General features: G+C 35.2%; 3 protein-coding genes across 4 annotated transcripts; 2 read left to right on the top strand and 1 right to left on the bottom strand.

Moving 5' to 3' along the window:
• LOC109329433 (probable sphingolipid transporter spinster homolog 2) lies at positions 28-6,156 on the top strand. Of its 2 annotated transcripts, XM_019563100.1 has the most exons (16): positions 28-223; positions 467-598; positions 1,142-1,243; positions 1,438-1,542; positions 1,665-1,740; positions 2,413-2,487; positions 2,850-2,952; positions 3,028-3,090; positions 3,328-3,382; positions 3,513-3,610; positions 3,966-4,042; positions 4,158-4,271; positions 4,517-4,636; positions 4,747-4,875; positions 5,311-5,389; positions 5,866-6,156. In XM_019563100.1, exons 1-16 carry the CDS (start codon positions 84-86, stop codon positions 6,006-6,008), a joined length of 1,611 nt encoding a protein of 536 aa, XP_019418645.1. In that variant the 5' UTR covers positions 28-83; the 3' UTR covers positions 6,009-6,156. The 2 variants fall into 2 exon arrangements, with proteins under 2 accessions (XP_019418645.1, XP_019418646.1); XM_019563101.1 differs by lacking the exon at positions 2,413-2,487.
• LOC109329439 (soluble inorganic pyrophosphatase 6, chloroplastic-like) lies at positions 6,858-10,113 on the bottom strand. Its single transcript, XM_019563110.1, has 7 exons — positions 9,740-10,113; positions 9,063-9,223; positions 8,431-8,531; positions 8,151-8,332; positions 7,764-7,862; positions 6,993-7,175; positions 6,858-6,960 (listed from the first exon to the last, which is right to left on the bottom strand). Exons 1-6 carry the CDS (start codon positions 10,001-10,003, stop codon positions 7,083-7,085), a joined length of 900 nt encoding a protein of 299 aa, XP_019418655.1. The 5' UTR covers positions 10,004-10,113; the 3' UTR covers positions 6,858-6,960; positions 6,993-7,082.
• On the top strand, positions 11,283-13,340 carry LOC109329434. The gene is made up of 2 exons (XM_019563102.1): positions 11,283-11,768; positions 12,373-13,340. Exons 1-2 carry the CDS (start codon positions 11,313-11,315, stop codon positions 13,189-13,191), a joined length of 1,275 nt encoding a protein of 424 aa, XP_019418647.1. The 5' UTR covers positions 11,283-11,312; the 3' UTR covers positions 13,192-13,340.

Genomic DNA, 15,118 nt, shown 5'->3' on the forward strand with positions numbered 1-15,118 from the left:
CTCGAACCCGAAACCTTACTTAAGGGAATCAAGCATGTACTAGAACCAATGTTCAAAGCATATGCTATATTATTAATATTGGGATGGCTCAACAACACTCTGAATCTGAAGAAGTTAAGTCAAAGGCTTCCTTAGAGTTTTTCATGCATTCTCTCTCTATGGAGCCACCACACATATCAATTTCCACTATGATTCCCACAACTTCATGGTTTACACCAAAGAGGTAATTTACTTCTTGGTTTTGTTCCTATATGGCTAGATCCTTGATGGGGGTTAGTAGAAGAAGGAAATTTTCTATCTTTTTTATTTTTCATCATATGGGTGTGTGGAGAAATTTCCTAAGTAATTCTGGGTCTTGTTGAATTTTTGTTTTGGTCTTATTAAGTGTTTTGAGTATTTTTGGTTCAGTTTTTCTTTTCCCCCTGATTGTTGTTATTCTAGTAATGTATTTTATGTTGTTTTGAAGGCTGCTTGGTATATTTTGTATGATTAACATGTTGAACTATTTGGACCGAGGAGCAATTGCGAGCAATGGTGTGAATGGAAGTAAGGGAACTTGTTCGAAAGCCGGAATCTGCACTTCGGGTACAGGAATACAGTTAAGATCACTTCTTTAACCCTTTGCCATTTAATTTTCATTAAGTATGTGTCTCTGAATGGTTTTTGAATAATTAATAATGTTTGAGCATTCAATCAAACTCGAATATTTGGTTTTTCATTCCCCCTTCCTCTTCGGAACAAGAAATCAGGAATAGAGAATGGTGTCATGTCTTCGAAATGCGGTTTAACTTTAAAAAGGAATACATAATGAAACATTCCGAAATTAAAAAAGCGATGACAGAAGATATCCTTAAATTATTGTTATAAGGGGAGAAAGAAGATGGCATGTTGCTTTGTTTAAAACCTAGGTTCTGTCCTATTGTTATGCATGCTTGTCAAAATGGCACAAGAAGCAACACTAACCAAGTCTTATAATTTAATTTACAGTCTGCACTCTGCATAGTAATTGTTCGTGATTTCGTGTTGTCTGTATGGGTTTTTCCTCATGTTAAATGCCATGAATGATGTTAATACTGTAATATGCTAAAGTAAATATTTAGCAATTTAGTAGTTTTTGTCAACTTAGCAATTTTGTGTGCAGGGGTGATTTTAACTTGAACAATTTTGAGGATGGCATTTTATCATCTGCTTTTATGGTTGGACTTCTCGTGGCTTCTCCGATATTTGCCTCTCTTGCAAAAAGGTAATGACTCTTTCTATTGCAATAGTTGAAACATATTCTCCATATTATGCTTCAATTAGCTTAATTATTCAACCGATTAAGGTTTCATAAGATGCTTCATAAATGAATGAAACTTCTAAAGATGAACACAAGCTTTTAAACCACCACTGATAAATTTTACATATTAGTCCTTACGCAATTCTTATATTTTGCAGTGTAAATCCATTTAGACTTATAGGTGTTGGATTGTCAGTTTGGACAGTTGCAACCTTATGTTGTGGTCTTTCTTTCAATTTCTGGTCGATTTCAGTCTGTCGCATGTAAGTGGCCTAGTTACCTTATTTTTCAAGTTATGCAATTTCGGTTTTGTCTTGTTACATGATAGTACAGAATGTAAGAAGAATTGGTTTATCCTTCCTTATGCTTTTGTTATTCTCTATAGGCTGGTTGGTGTTGGCGAGGCTTCATTTATAAGTCTCGCAGCACCTTTCATTGATGACAATGCCCCGGTTTCTCAGGTTTGTTTCTTTCCCACAGAAGTATCTTCTGCTTTCAAATTTGAATACTATTGTGTGTTAAGATCAATGTCAAGCCATCGGTATACTTGTTATTAATATATCGAAGAAATAATTGTTTTAATCCTTAAAGTTGCCAGTGGTTTTTCTCGGTTGTTCTTTTAGTGCAAAACCATCATCATCTAAAAGACCTTTATATTCTCAAGCTCTATTTGAAAGCTTTTAAGCTAGCAATAAGCTTTTAAGCTAGTTGAAAGCTTATAAGTAAGGAGCTTAAAGTTGAGAACTCATAACCTAGCTGTTTGAATCAAAATTGTTCGGTAAGATTAGCTAGTAGATGTAGAATGAAATACGCCCACACCTTATAAGCTCATAACTTATTGAAATAAACCTTTCTGCCAAGCACCAACAAGTAACTTATTTTTCGTCAAATAAGCTAGTTGACTAGCTTATTAGCTCCATTATAGTGTTACCAAACACACTCAGTGTCATGAACCTAAGCAACCTTAGGCATTGACTACATAGCCGAAAAGAAATGATACATTGTTTCCACTGTTTTTAAGAATTTAGAGCTAGTACTGTATATTACTTCTTGGTAATTGGAACATCATTTGTCAGTATAATTGCTTGTTTTTTCTTCTGGAAAGCCGTCTCATAGTCTAGTGTATTTATCAGAAAACGGCGTGGCTTTCAATATTTTACATGTGTATACCTACTGGATACGCACTTGGCTATGTCTACGGTGGATTGGTAAGTTTTTATTCGTTTCAACTTTTCGTACATCTTTTACATACTAGTAGTAACACCTTCTGTGCAGGTGTGGAGGAAGGACATAACTTGATTCGGAACATAGGATGATAACATAGTTCTTCTAAATTTTGAAAATCGAGTGAAAAGTAGAATGAACTTAAAAACTGTTATACATGCAGAAAAATAATTTTAACAAGGCAGGTTCATAAAATAAGGAAGTGAGAGTAAGTATATAACTAATTTGGAATACAAACATAACATTGGCCTTTCAACAAAAGAAAATCTTCTGTAAAAATTAACATTGCTTTCACTTATTTTTAAATTGCCCGAATCGATTTTGATCTTTCGCTGTTTATAAACAGGTTGGAAGTTATTTTGGTTGGCGTTATGCATTCTGGATAGAGTCTATATTGATGCTTCCATTTGCTATTTTTGGATTTTTTATGAAGCCTTTGCAGTTGAAAGGTGCACATTTGTCTTGCATCGATTTCTTGTAAACCACTTTTATTTTTTCAATCTGTAAACTACTTTTGGGTCCAGGTTTCGTTCCTGCTAATTCGGAAAAGACACTGGTGCCTGAGACAGTTGTGTCAGGAGTTCAAGGTATATTATGAGTCATGAATTATTTATACACAAGATATCACTTTTTCCGCGTAGTACCATTACCTTAGATTAACTCTCATGATTAAGAACAACTTTCAGTGCAAACTATAGAGTATAGACAATTGTATAGATACAAATTATGCTAATGGAGATTCTGTAAAAAAATCAAGAAACTTTATTAAACTTCATAAAATTCATGTGTTTAATGCAATCATATGGCGGCTTCAAATGGCAAAGATGAGTCAATGGCCTTGGCAGAGTTCATAGATCAAAGCTCAAATGGCCATTTCAGGTGAGGACACTTACCGTCTGAAATAGCTATTTGTACATTATTGAGTTACCGTGTCTTTAACTGCCTGACATCATTATCTAGTGGCTGATGTATTCAAAATTCCATTTGATTGACTCTTATCTTATTTTAGGTCAAAATCTGGAACAAAAATATTTGATCAGTTCTCAAGATTTAAGAACGACATGACAGCGCTTTTGCTTAATAAGATTTATGTTGTCAATGTTCTAGGTACCTTTTCCTCTCACGGATATACTGTATGCATCGACCGCTTTCATCAGATTTACTTTATTTTGTTGTTACATTCATATAGGGTAAGCCTTGATGGGATAAGGTTGTTTGCCTTGCGGCCTAGAGGTTCTAAGTTCAAATCCCGGAAAAACCTCTTCATTTGTGAGAGTAAGGCTACATACATCTACCCTCCTCAGCCCCACTAGGTAGAAGCCTCATGCATTGGGCCGCTCGCCCTTTTTGTTGTTAAATTCATGTAAGAAGATGCTATTTGGATAGTTTACTTTTTTTTCAGCAGTCGTATTGTTTTCGCATGTCTCTATTTTAATTCCATTAACTGATTATCTATTTGTAGGTTACATAGCATACACCTTTGTTCTAGGTGCTTACTCATATTGGGGGCCGAAAGTTGGCTATAATATATATCATATGGTGAGATTTTGCTTCATTCAATGAACCTTTGCATATGATTTTACGAACATAGTTGCTCCTTTTTCTCATATACCTTGCAAGTTTGTTGTAATCTTAAGCGTGTTTACTTTGACAGACCAATGCAGATTTGGTATTTGGAGGAATTACAATTGTGTGTGGAATAGTAGGCACATTAGTTGGAGGCTTTGTTTTGGACTTCATGACAAACACTTTATCAAATGCATTTAAGGTTGGTAATTTGGTATTCGAATTCAGAGAATCTAGATTGGCCTCGCAATATCGAATAGAGCCACTTAAAGTGTAGACATACATTGATTCAGTTGATTTAATTGGCTAGTTGATGGAACTGGTAAACCATGCTCGCTGACTAGTTTTGTGATCCCTATATAAATAGTCATGCCTAGTTAGTTTCACCAAGCACATTGTTTACTTTCCATTGCTCTTCCCTACTGAACACTCTGAATTCATTTGCAGCTTCTCTCAGTTGCAACATTTATTGGTGGGGCATTTTGCTTTGGTGCCTTCTTATTCAAAAGCATGTATGGCTTCCTTGTGCTTTTCTCTATTGGTGAACTTCTTGTTTTCGCCACACAGGTATTTTCGATGCGAGGAATATCTCGTCGTGCTCTTCGAAACCATTTTGTAAACCTGATTAGAAGTCAGAACTCAACTTATTATCTACATACTTCTGATTTTCTTGTCAGGGTCCTGTGAATTATGTTTGTCTCCATTGTGTTGAACCAAGTTTGAGGCCACTATCTATGGCTATGTCTACTGTTGCTATTCATATCTTCGGAGACGTACCTTCCTCACCTCTTGTTGGAATTCTCCAGGTCAGCCTTTTATAATAATAAAAATTCATCTTGGTAACCGGAATTTGTTGAGCAATGTACCTTCCGGGAAATTTAGGTCTCGGCTATTCTTTTGAACTTAAGTGCTGAACACTTTCTGTATTTTTAAGTCATTGATTTTGATAACCTTAGTGGAAATTGTTAGTTTTCCACAAATTGTAGCCCAAGTTGGCTATACATGCTCATGAGAGCAATCGACGAAAATAAGTATGTACTGCAAAATCAGGTGCATATAACAGCAAAAATTAGTTATCAAGCCAAATGACAAATGCTTACAATAAGAAATGCGCATGCATTTAATCAAAAGTTGAAACTACATTTTGTTTTTGGTCATGGGGTTTGGATGAGTTGATAGAATATTTAGGGAGATTTGTGGTATAATACATAGTTTTTATTTGAAGCATAATGTTAATGCAGGATAACATTAACAACTGGAGAATGACCACTTTGATTCTAACAGCTATACTTTTTCCAGCAGCTGGAATATGGTTTATTGGTAAGTCATCATGTTAATTATCACCATTGTGAGATCAATGGTGTTTGATAGATAAAAATGGCATTTCTGGAGATGAATATCATAGGCATGCTAGAAATCATGTCCCCTGCCTAAAAATTAAGCATCAAACTGGTCTGCCAAAGAAAAATTGCACCAATTAAGTCCCCTGCAAGTTTTAAAATGTCACCGTAATTTCCGGGATCTTTGAGGGACTTAAATTTACACTGTGGTTGCCATTTCATCTCTCAGGGGGAAAGGTAGCATTGCTGGACATGAATATCATTAATCATGCTAGAGTTCATGTCGAACCCCGAAAATTAAACAAAATATCTATGACAGATGTTACTTGGCCTTATAAAAATTATCTTATCTTGAAGATAAAGTATTTAAGTTTGTATATTCATATTGTCTAGTCCATGGAAAAGATTGAAAAGTTTTCTGAACATAGTTGATGTGTTTCATATGTATTATGTCAGGAATATTTTTGCGTAGTGTGGATAGATTTAATGAAGAAAGTGAGCACCAAGTATCAACCATTGAAAGGTCCAGCGCCACGCCGTTGCTTCAAGAGAAGACTGGAGAAACACCAGAATCTCTTGCTCAATCTCAAGAATGTTGATTCTCCTATTTCTTTTTATGCCTTTCCAAGCACCATTTATTTTGCACATCATTGAGTCATTGCAGTGTAAATACCTTTATTTTTTTGGTAAAGTATTGTTTGTATAAGTATCTATTTGCTTTTAGTTAATGCAAATTAATTCATCAAAAAGGACTTCCTTCTGAGATTGATGCTTCTTTCCTGATAATGTCTGCTACATGACACTACTTTCTTTTTCCAAGCTTGTGACTGATTGATGTGTAGTTCAGGTTAACTTTTTTTCTCTGAGAGGATGCATTTTATGAGAATATGGAGCAAGACCAAGTCCACACTAACATATTGTCATGTACATGTGTGTGTTGAATAGCACCATCAGTTGTGTTTTGGCTTCTTAGCTATACAAGTAAAAGGCGTGCACGTATAACCATATACAGTTTGGTAGCTGCTCCGATGGCGCTGAGATGACATTACTCTCAAGCTAGATTTGTATTGGGTTTGTCGTTTGATTTCGATCAGTTTAAAGGTAAATAGTCATTCAAATAGATTGTGTGTGGGGGACTCGAGGTGAGTAGATAAAATTCAAAGCAGAACTATCCGAAATTTAAACTTCTCGTGAATACAACGTGAGTAGTTAAATTGCAGAGTTAACTTAATAGATTGTAATGTACATTCGACATGAAATTATGCAACCCTTTACTTGAGTTATATTGCATTGTTGCCATGCTGATTGGTTTGATAATTTAAATGGAGGATGTCAATATTGTGCTTGTAGATTTAACTAATAGTTGCCTATTAATGCTTCAGTTTGAGTCCTACAAGGTTATAGTTTTACTCTTAATTCAGGAACCATCTGAAATTATCTCATCAGAATGAAAAAAGAATGAGTTGTTGAAATAAAATCAGAATACAAAAGCAATGATATATTGTACTAACACCTAGCCGAAAAGGACATTGATGTCAAACAAATACAACCTGAAGCAATGATATATTGTACTAACACCTAGCCAAAAGGACTCAACACAAGAGTTTGCTATGTCGTAAATAGAACTGTAAATGCAAGCACCGGAATCAGTAGCTGACGACGACCACATGCATTTATGCAAGTGATAGCTCCCCTGCAGGAACTGATCTCTTAACGAGTTTATTCCATGACTCATTGGTCTCTTTAATGACCTTAAGCGCATAATCCTGCAAACCATATGCGAGTATAAAAAGTTAAGAGACAAGACAAAATGATGCCTCTCTGATCATAACACTGATAATGAAAATACTGCATTAGATAAATGCGTAGCTTTTATCTTTCTCATTAGTCATTACTATTTTATTACTTATGGAAATTTTCGGCCACTAACTTAGAAATCATGCACAATTCAACAAAGATGAATAGGTTATATCAGTAGTAATCCTAAACCACCTTCCTACTTCCCTGACCCTTAGGTAGTGTTTGGTTAATGGATTGTTTTATACATTCCTAGGCATCTTACTTGTGGAGGGAGGAGAAAAGTTGGATTCCGACCTTTTAGGCAAGACTATGATTCCTTAGCATCACATTCCGAAGAATGTGCTCAAAATCCTATCAGAAACCAAACAACCTTCTACTAGAAGAACAATTCTAACCGAAACGAAATACAACCATATAGACACTTTTTTCAGTAACCATAACAGCCAAAACCAACTCTTTTGAAAGTTCGTGTAAACTGTTAGACTCAAAGTTCAAAAACAGAATAAAGAAGTCCTCGGTATACTTCCATTAGGAGATTCAAGCAGAAAAAATACCTTATCTGCTGCTTGGTTTCCAAGGCCAAATCTATTAGCAGGCTTTCCATCAGGTATTTTGTAGTCTCTGAACCAGTCCCTGATTGCAGTTAGTGTTCCCTGGAGAGCGGAGACATCCAAAGATTACAACACAATAATATATTGTCCTCCTAATCTGATCGACACTTTTCACACAATAATGTATCTATGTATTGACGAAAACTTGTCTTCTTAACCAATTTCGCAGTACCGATAAATAAATCGACAAATCCAAGTAGATCAGAAACTTCAAAGTCACCCTAGCTATTCAACATAGTAGTCAACTTGCTCAACATTATTGTAAATAAATAGATGGCAGAGGGGAGACTTTGAAAATAAATCATCAGTTATATAGGTAATAGAGCTTACAGGAAAATGCTTCTCTACATCATCAATGTCGTTCACAAGTGAAGCCTTTGGATCATCTAATGAAATTGCAACTATTTTCCAATCAAGTTCTCCTTCATCAATCATGGCTAATGCAGCCAATGGTTTGATCTTGAGAACATCGCCTATTTTCCTACGGGTTTCACCAATCTCAACCACATCAACTGCAGATAAACAAGAACTTTAAGCACATTTTCTTGCAGTGGTACTTATGAAAATATTATCGAAGAGTTTGGAGTCCACACTCCACAGTTATGGATACCTGGATCATTATCTCCGAATGCTCCTTCAACTTCAGAGTTAGCAGAAGATGGGTCTTCCCATGTTTGTGGAAGCAAGCCATAGTTCCAATGTATGTTATAGCTGGAGAGCATCAAAATATATGTTTCAGGATAGGGTTCTTAAGGTTTTATCTCAAAACCAATTGAAAATGAAAGGAGTAACCCAACAAGTTTTTAGACCATGCTTAAGAAAATGAGACATACATTGTGAGACTTACTTACCGACAAAAGGTAAATATGGAACTGAATCTATTTAGCTACATTAACAAAGCATAAGATTCAAAAGAATGCCATAAGAATTTAAATGCCTGATGAATGAGACGTGCAAAGTGCTACAATTATTATAGATACAATAACATGAAGATGATATCATGATAAGAAGTGAAATCATAAAAAATCCAGCAATGTATCTTGAAGCTCACAGGTAGATTTATGGCTATGAATAGACATCAGTAAAGAATGTATACTTCAGGACATTTACATTGCCAATGTTTCCTTGATAAAGATAAAATCATGGATGGATTAGCGAAGGAGTTTTATGTTAAAAGTGCACAGCCAAAGATAAACAATGCAACAAAAAGGGAACTATAGGAGCTTTAAGTTTGTATCTCACGGATAAAAACGAAGCTTCCCCTTTTTTATGTCTTGTTTTATAGGAGTGAAGGGCTCATCAGTGGCAACCTCCATCTTAGCACTCGATTCTTTCGGTATTTCGACGATAAAGTTGAAAACACCATCACCTAACTGCAACGGAACATCATGCCAGGGAGAAACCTGCATAGTTTACAAATTATTTTTAGTGAGTAGAACTGTACAGGTCTCTATTGTCATGAGCAGCACAATAGAAGGAACTCATTCACAAAACACTACTTTCATTGTTCGTTCTCTTGTTGCATATACATCTTGTAGTCTTCTTAGGCAATTCCACAGTTCCTAAGCAAGTCTAACTGAATGATAAATTTAAGTTCATTTCACAGTTGAATGATGCAGAAAGACCCAACATCAAAAGTTTCTGATTCTAAGCAAAATACATAAACACAATACTGAAAAAACCAAAACAATTCATGCCAGATTAAAAAAACAATTTTTAATTTTCTTAACAAACCCCTAACTTTTCAATCAAGCTCTAAGAAAACTACAGAATCTATTTTCTACACCCCCTACATTTTCAATTAACCAATCTGTGCTCTGTGAGATACATACATAAAAGAATGAAAAAAAGTTATAAACTTTGAAGACCCAACATCACATTAATCACTGATTAGAAGCAAAACCCACTGAAAAAGGTACCTTTTTGCCAGATTGGTCATGGAAGAAAACTCTGTAATCAAGAGTTTCGGGTTGACCATCTTCCTTGACCAAAAGTTGTGGGTTATAGATAGCCCTGCAAGTGTAGGACCTGGTCTTAGTCTTAGATGAAGAGGAAGAACAGAGTTTAAGGTTGTTGTTGGAAAAGGTAGTACGAGGAAGAAGAAAAGGTTTGTGGATGTGATTGGTGAGAAAAGAGGAACATGTTGAGTTGGTGGCTATGGCTATTGCTCTGGTGGCGGCCATGGATGATGATGAGTGAGAGAGAGAGAGTGTGAGAGAGAGAGAGAGAGAGAGAGAGAGAGAGAGAGATTGTGTCTATGTTCAATGTTACACTTAGGTGATAGAATCATGCAACTAACCTTAGTTGTTCTGTTCATTCACATCCTCTCATGTTTCATTCATTACTCTTTGACTGCTGAGGTGGCGTCATATCATTGGTTCCACCTGCATCACAAATTGCTCAACCACACGTGTTCAATCACACTCTTCATCGTGTTTGGTAATAGAGCTAACATTTTATTCGTTTCTATTTAATTAAATTAAACCAACTAATAATATAGTATAAATAATAATAGATGATCTCTATTTGTTGAGGATAACATATCCATATTTGATAAGTAATTTATAGGTTCGTATAGTACTCTATTTAATTATATATATTTGGTATAATTAATGATATTTATATCTTATAAAGAACAAATATCTTTTAGAATGTGTAATTGTCATTTTTATAATAAGTGTCACTCTTCTAGAGTCAAAAAATGATTTATAAGATAATTTGATAGAGTGGTTTATTTATTAACAATTGGTGTACAATTTCATTTTATAATAGTGAGTAGGAGTATATATATCATCATGAGTGTTGTAATAACTAGACGATTCGACTGATTCAATTACTGACTAAACTCAAAAATGATTTTAGTTTGCGATCTTAATTGAATAAGAGTTGAACTACTTTTGATTAGATGAATTCTAATTTGATCGTGTTAAACCAGATTTACTTGAGAAGTAAACTAGATGGTTCACCTCAAATTTAAAAAATTGAAATATTATTATAATATTTTATTTTACTTCGATCCAAAAAAGGTAAATATATGTTACTTTAATATAGTTATTAATTATATAAACTTAATACAAAATATAATTATTAATTATATTTATCCAATTTGACATCCGACTAGTATCTCACAACATTCATTATTATTAGTCATATTCTAAGTCATTATCCTTGAATAATTTGGAATGTTTAGATTTCCAAAATTTGTTGAGTGACCATAAATTTGAGGTTATTAAGGCGAGATAAAAGGAGTTAAACCTAAATTCAAGCACCTTATTATTATTATTATTATTATCATAATTTGAATTAAGCACATGCCTCCACGAATTCTCATCCAATCACATTCCTCCTCAAATAACTTCCTCACCCCTCATTGGTCCACGTCATCACCACTAGAATCATCTACCACTTTCTTTTCCATATTTAACCCCAACCCTAATAACACAATAAAAGCAGCAACAACAACAACGTTGCAAAATCAATTCATGAAAAACAATGATGATGACGTCATCGATTCTGATCCTTGTTCTTTTTCTTCTTCATTCTTCAATCGCCACCGCTCTGGTTTCTCACAACCATGACTCGAAAGCAATTTCTGATTTGAAGGAATCGATTGTGAAAGGGTTAGGATTCAATGCGGATGATTTCAAAGTAACGGGTTTGGATCCTAGAGAAGCAGAGGTTGGGCATTCCGTACAATACGAATTCGACGTTGAAATTGATAAGAAAGTGATTCCGTTTAAGCTTCTTGAAGATGTGAATCGGTGGGATTACGTGGATCTTCCTATATTTAGGGTTCATCATGATGATGATAATGATGTTGAACCGGGTTCAGAGAAATACGGTTTGGTTCAGAAAAGTGAAAAGTTACCGGTTTTGGCTCCATTTCAATTGGCTGGACCAATGGAACTTTGGATTCAAGATGCTGATCATATCAGGCTCTCTCTCCCTGTATGTTTTACCCCTTTCTATTATTTGAAATTTCAATTCTAACTCTTTTTTTCTTCATGTTTATGATTCTATTTTTGTCGTTTTATGAATTATAAATTGTAGTGTTGTGAATTGTGATAGGGAGTTGCTATGGAACCTTATGAGTTATTTGGGGCATGCTTGTTTATGCTTTTCTGACATGAAAAGTTATTATTTTGATAAATATATGACGTTTGATACTTGCACATTTCTATGGTTGTGTTTCTATATAAAGAAAGCTGCAAAGTTCAGGTTTTTTAGAAGCTATATTATTTCAGCTTTAAATTTTTTTGAAAGCTAGTTTTGTAGAATCACTTATATAAGCATTTTTTGGGGGTTGGTTGATTTCGTGTTTTTTAAATAAGAAATCATTTTCTGCCATTTGCATAGTTGTTAGAAGAAACTATTTTTTATTAGAAGCTATTTTTTACGTTAAAAAAAATCACCTTTTTCAATAGCTTAGAATCACTTTTTTAGCCTAAACAAGCTGGCCCGATAAAAAAATTCATAGGAAAGCTTAGAATCATTTTATGGGAAAGTGATTTGTTTTCCAATCCCTGACAAAGATGTTGATTTCATTTTGCAGCATGATGTGGAAGCTGGTGTATTGAAGAAGGTGATTTTGGCCGACGGTGCAGTCGTTACTGTCAAAGGTGCAAGATCAGTTAGTCTTCGCCATCCCCTTGATTTACCTCTGCCCTTGAACCAATCACAGAATGGATTTGCTTCTGGCCTTCTGGCCTTGGCTGACCAGCTCCGCCACACTTCTCGTACCCAGGGTGCTCCCCTTCTCTCACTCCGCATTGTTGGTCCTACATCGCTTGCTTCTCCTTCCTCAACCTCTTCGAATAACAGGTTGAAGCTCAAACGTCTAGCACCAGGTCTTGTCGAATTATCATCCCCGGCAAACACCAAAGCAGTTGAAGCCCTGTCAACTGTCGATATCCAGGAGGAAGCCCCAACGCTGTTGACTCCGACTCAGTTTGCTACACTATGGCCTCTTGCTTCCCTTAATGGATCAAATGCAAACTTGTTGGGTTTTGAGAAATTGTTGTCTTCTGTGTTAGGTCCTAAGGCTCACAAGAAGGGTTCATTCAAGTTGTTGAAGGCTGATGTTTCTGCTCAGACATTTGTGAAGATAGGCTTTCAGGCAGAGAAAAAGATAAAGGAAGGAGATGGAATCAGCTTGGAAGGTTTTCCCGAGTGGAGGACTAAGCCTGAGACGGTGAGGATGCATTTTGAGGTGCTGGCTAAGGTTGACGGCGATAAAGTCGTACCGGAGAGAGTTATGCAGGTAAACCCTGTTGTTGTGGAGGATACAGTGGCACCAAATGTTCTGACAGGGAATGTGACCATGTCGAAGACACCAGTGGTTCATCATCCGCCAAACCCTTTCCTTCTGTAATTTGGGGAATGGTTTTGATTCTGTATAAAACTACCACAAGGAATTTTTTAAGGGAGAAGAGATCATAGTTTTTGCTGTTGGTACATATATGATAGTTAAGAACCTTGTAAAAATATGAATTAATGAAAAGATTTTATTATTTGCCCATCTTTGACTGCTACTTCACTTCTACGCCCTAAAAATCCTGTTTTATTCTTTCATTTGGATGTCCATTCCAACAAGTGTCACTTCCAGGAATCGAATCCTTGACCATGGGGATTTAATGAAGCCTTACACCAACGCATTGTTGGTCATATACCATAATTACAATGTAAACCAGCAAGATGGTCTAGAATTTACTGTTATTTATTATGAACAAAGGGAAGTATTACATTAGATCAGATAGATAAGACAACTCCTTATACTAGTAGACCACTAATAGGATTGATTTTGTTAAGAAAAATCCATTATGAACAAAGGGAAGTATTACACTAGATGAGATAAGACAACTCCTTTTTCCTAATCTCAATTATTTTCTGATTACATGGTTAAGAAAGTCTTTTAATCTTACAATGAAGTCTTTTGTTGACAATTCCGATTGAAATTGAGGCTTTGGTAGTTAATTATTTTGTGTGCAACTTTGCAAGTCTTAAACATAGAATTATGGTGGATACAATGGTCACTGCAATCAAGAATGCAAAGATAAGCAGACTTATCAGAGAACTAATGATCAATCCCCTACTTCCAAAACCAAAGTTCACAAAATCCACCTTATAACCTTTTATTTCTTTGCACAATATCTTGGTCTCGATCCCTTCATTTGGGTTATTTCATCAAACTGTTACCTTTCACAAAGTAGGTGTATGGCACCTCCAGCAGAGAAAAATAAATGAAATTGGTACATAAGAGCATCAAAACATGGGAAATGAGAACCAAGTAGATAGCATATATTTCCTATTAACACTATTTTCTCAGGCCTCAAATGAATATGGCTCTAAGACTTGCAGGTCCAACCCCATGCCATGCACCTAAATAACAGTGAAGTTTTACATTTAAAGGTAGTCAGTGTAATTTTCCATATCCTTTTTGTTGGTTTTATATTCGTGCCTTAACATGCAATCTCCTAGGTCCATGAATACGTTAAGTGTGTCATTCACAAACTTAAATGTCTCTGTATTATTTTATTCCCAACAAAGAGGAGCCTTCCATGATAAATAGTAACTATACAAGTACTACTGAGTCGCTACCATTAAGCTGCTACAATGGTAATGACTCAGTTGTATACTGATTATTTATCCCTGAGGTCACGGGTTCTATGGGGAATAAAATACAGCACGAGTATTTAAGCTGATGAATGACACACTCAGTATATTTATAGGCTTATGAGGTCGTATGTCAGGACTGAGATGCTACACCGAAAACTATGGTTTATTTGGTTTTTAAGTGTATTGTCGGGTTTATTTTATTCCCAACTATGTTGCAATGAAGTCCCACATCGTGAAACAAAGCGAAACTCTAACTATAACTCAACTATATAAAGCTAAGCATGTTTATTATGATAGACATGGAGCCATGCAATAAGCACAAAGCGAACTATTCTTTCGCCTTTTACTAAAGAATACCGTGTGTTTGTTGCTTAAGTGGCATACGCTTATTTTTGGGAGGTGATCTTTCAATGAAAGGTCCCTGCAAATTTTAGTTTAAAGATTTGAATTTCCAAACAGAAAGAAAAAGATGGAAAGTGATGAAGCAAAAGGATTCCATTGTAGAGGATACAATTCTACTTGATGTATTCTGTTAACAAATGAAGTGTGAGATAATGGTCTTTTTACAAGGACAATGAAAATGATTCTAACAATAGAAGATTTATAAACATTTCTTGATGGACTTTTGTTTTTGAAAATTGTAAATGCTTTCTTTCTTTAATAGTTTACCTTCTTATGAAACA

Source organism: Lupinus angustifolius, chromosome LG16, assembly GCF_001865875.1.
Source record: "Lupinus angustifolius cultivar Tanjil chromosome LG16, LupAngTanjil_v1.0, whole genome shotgun sequence".
NCBI lineage: Eukaryota > Viridiplantae > Streptophyta > Magnoliopsida > Fabales > Fabaceae > Lupinus > Lupinus angustifolius.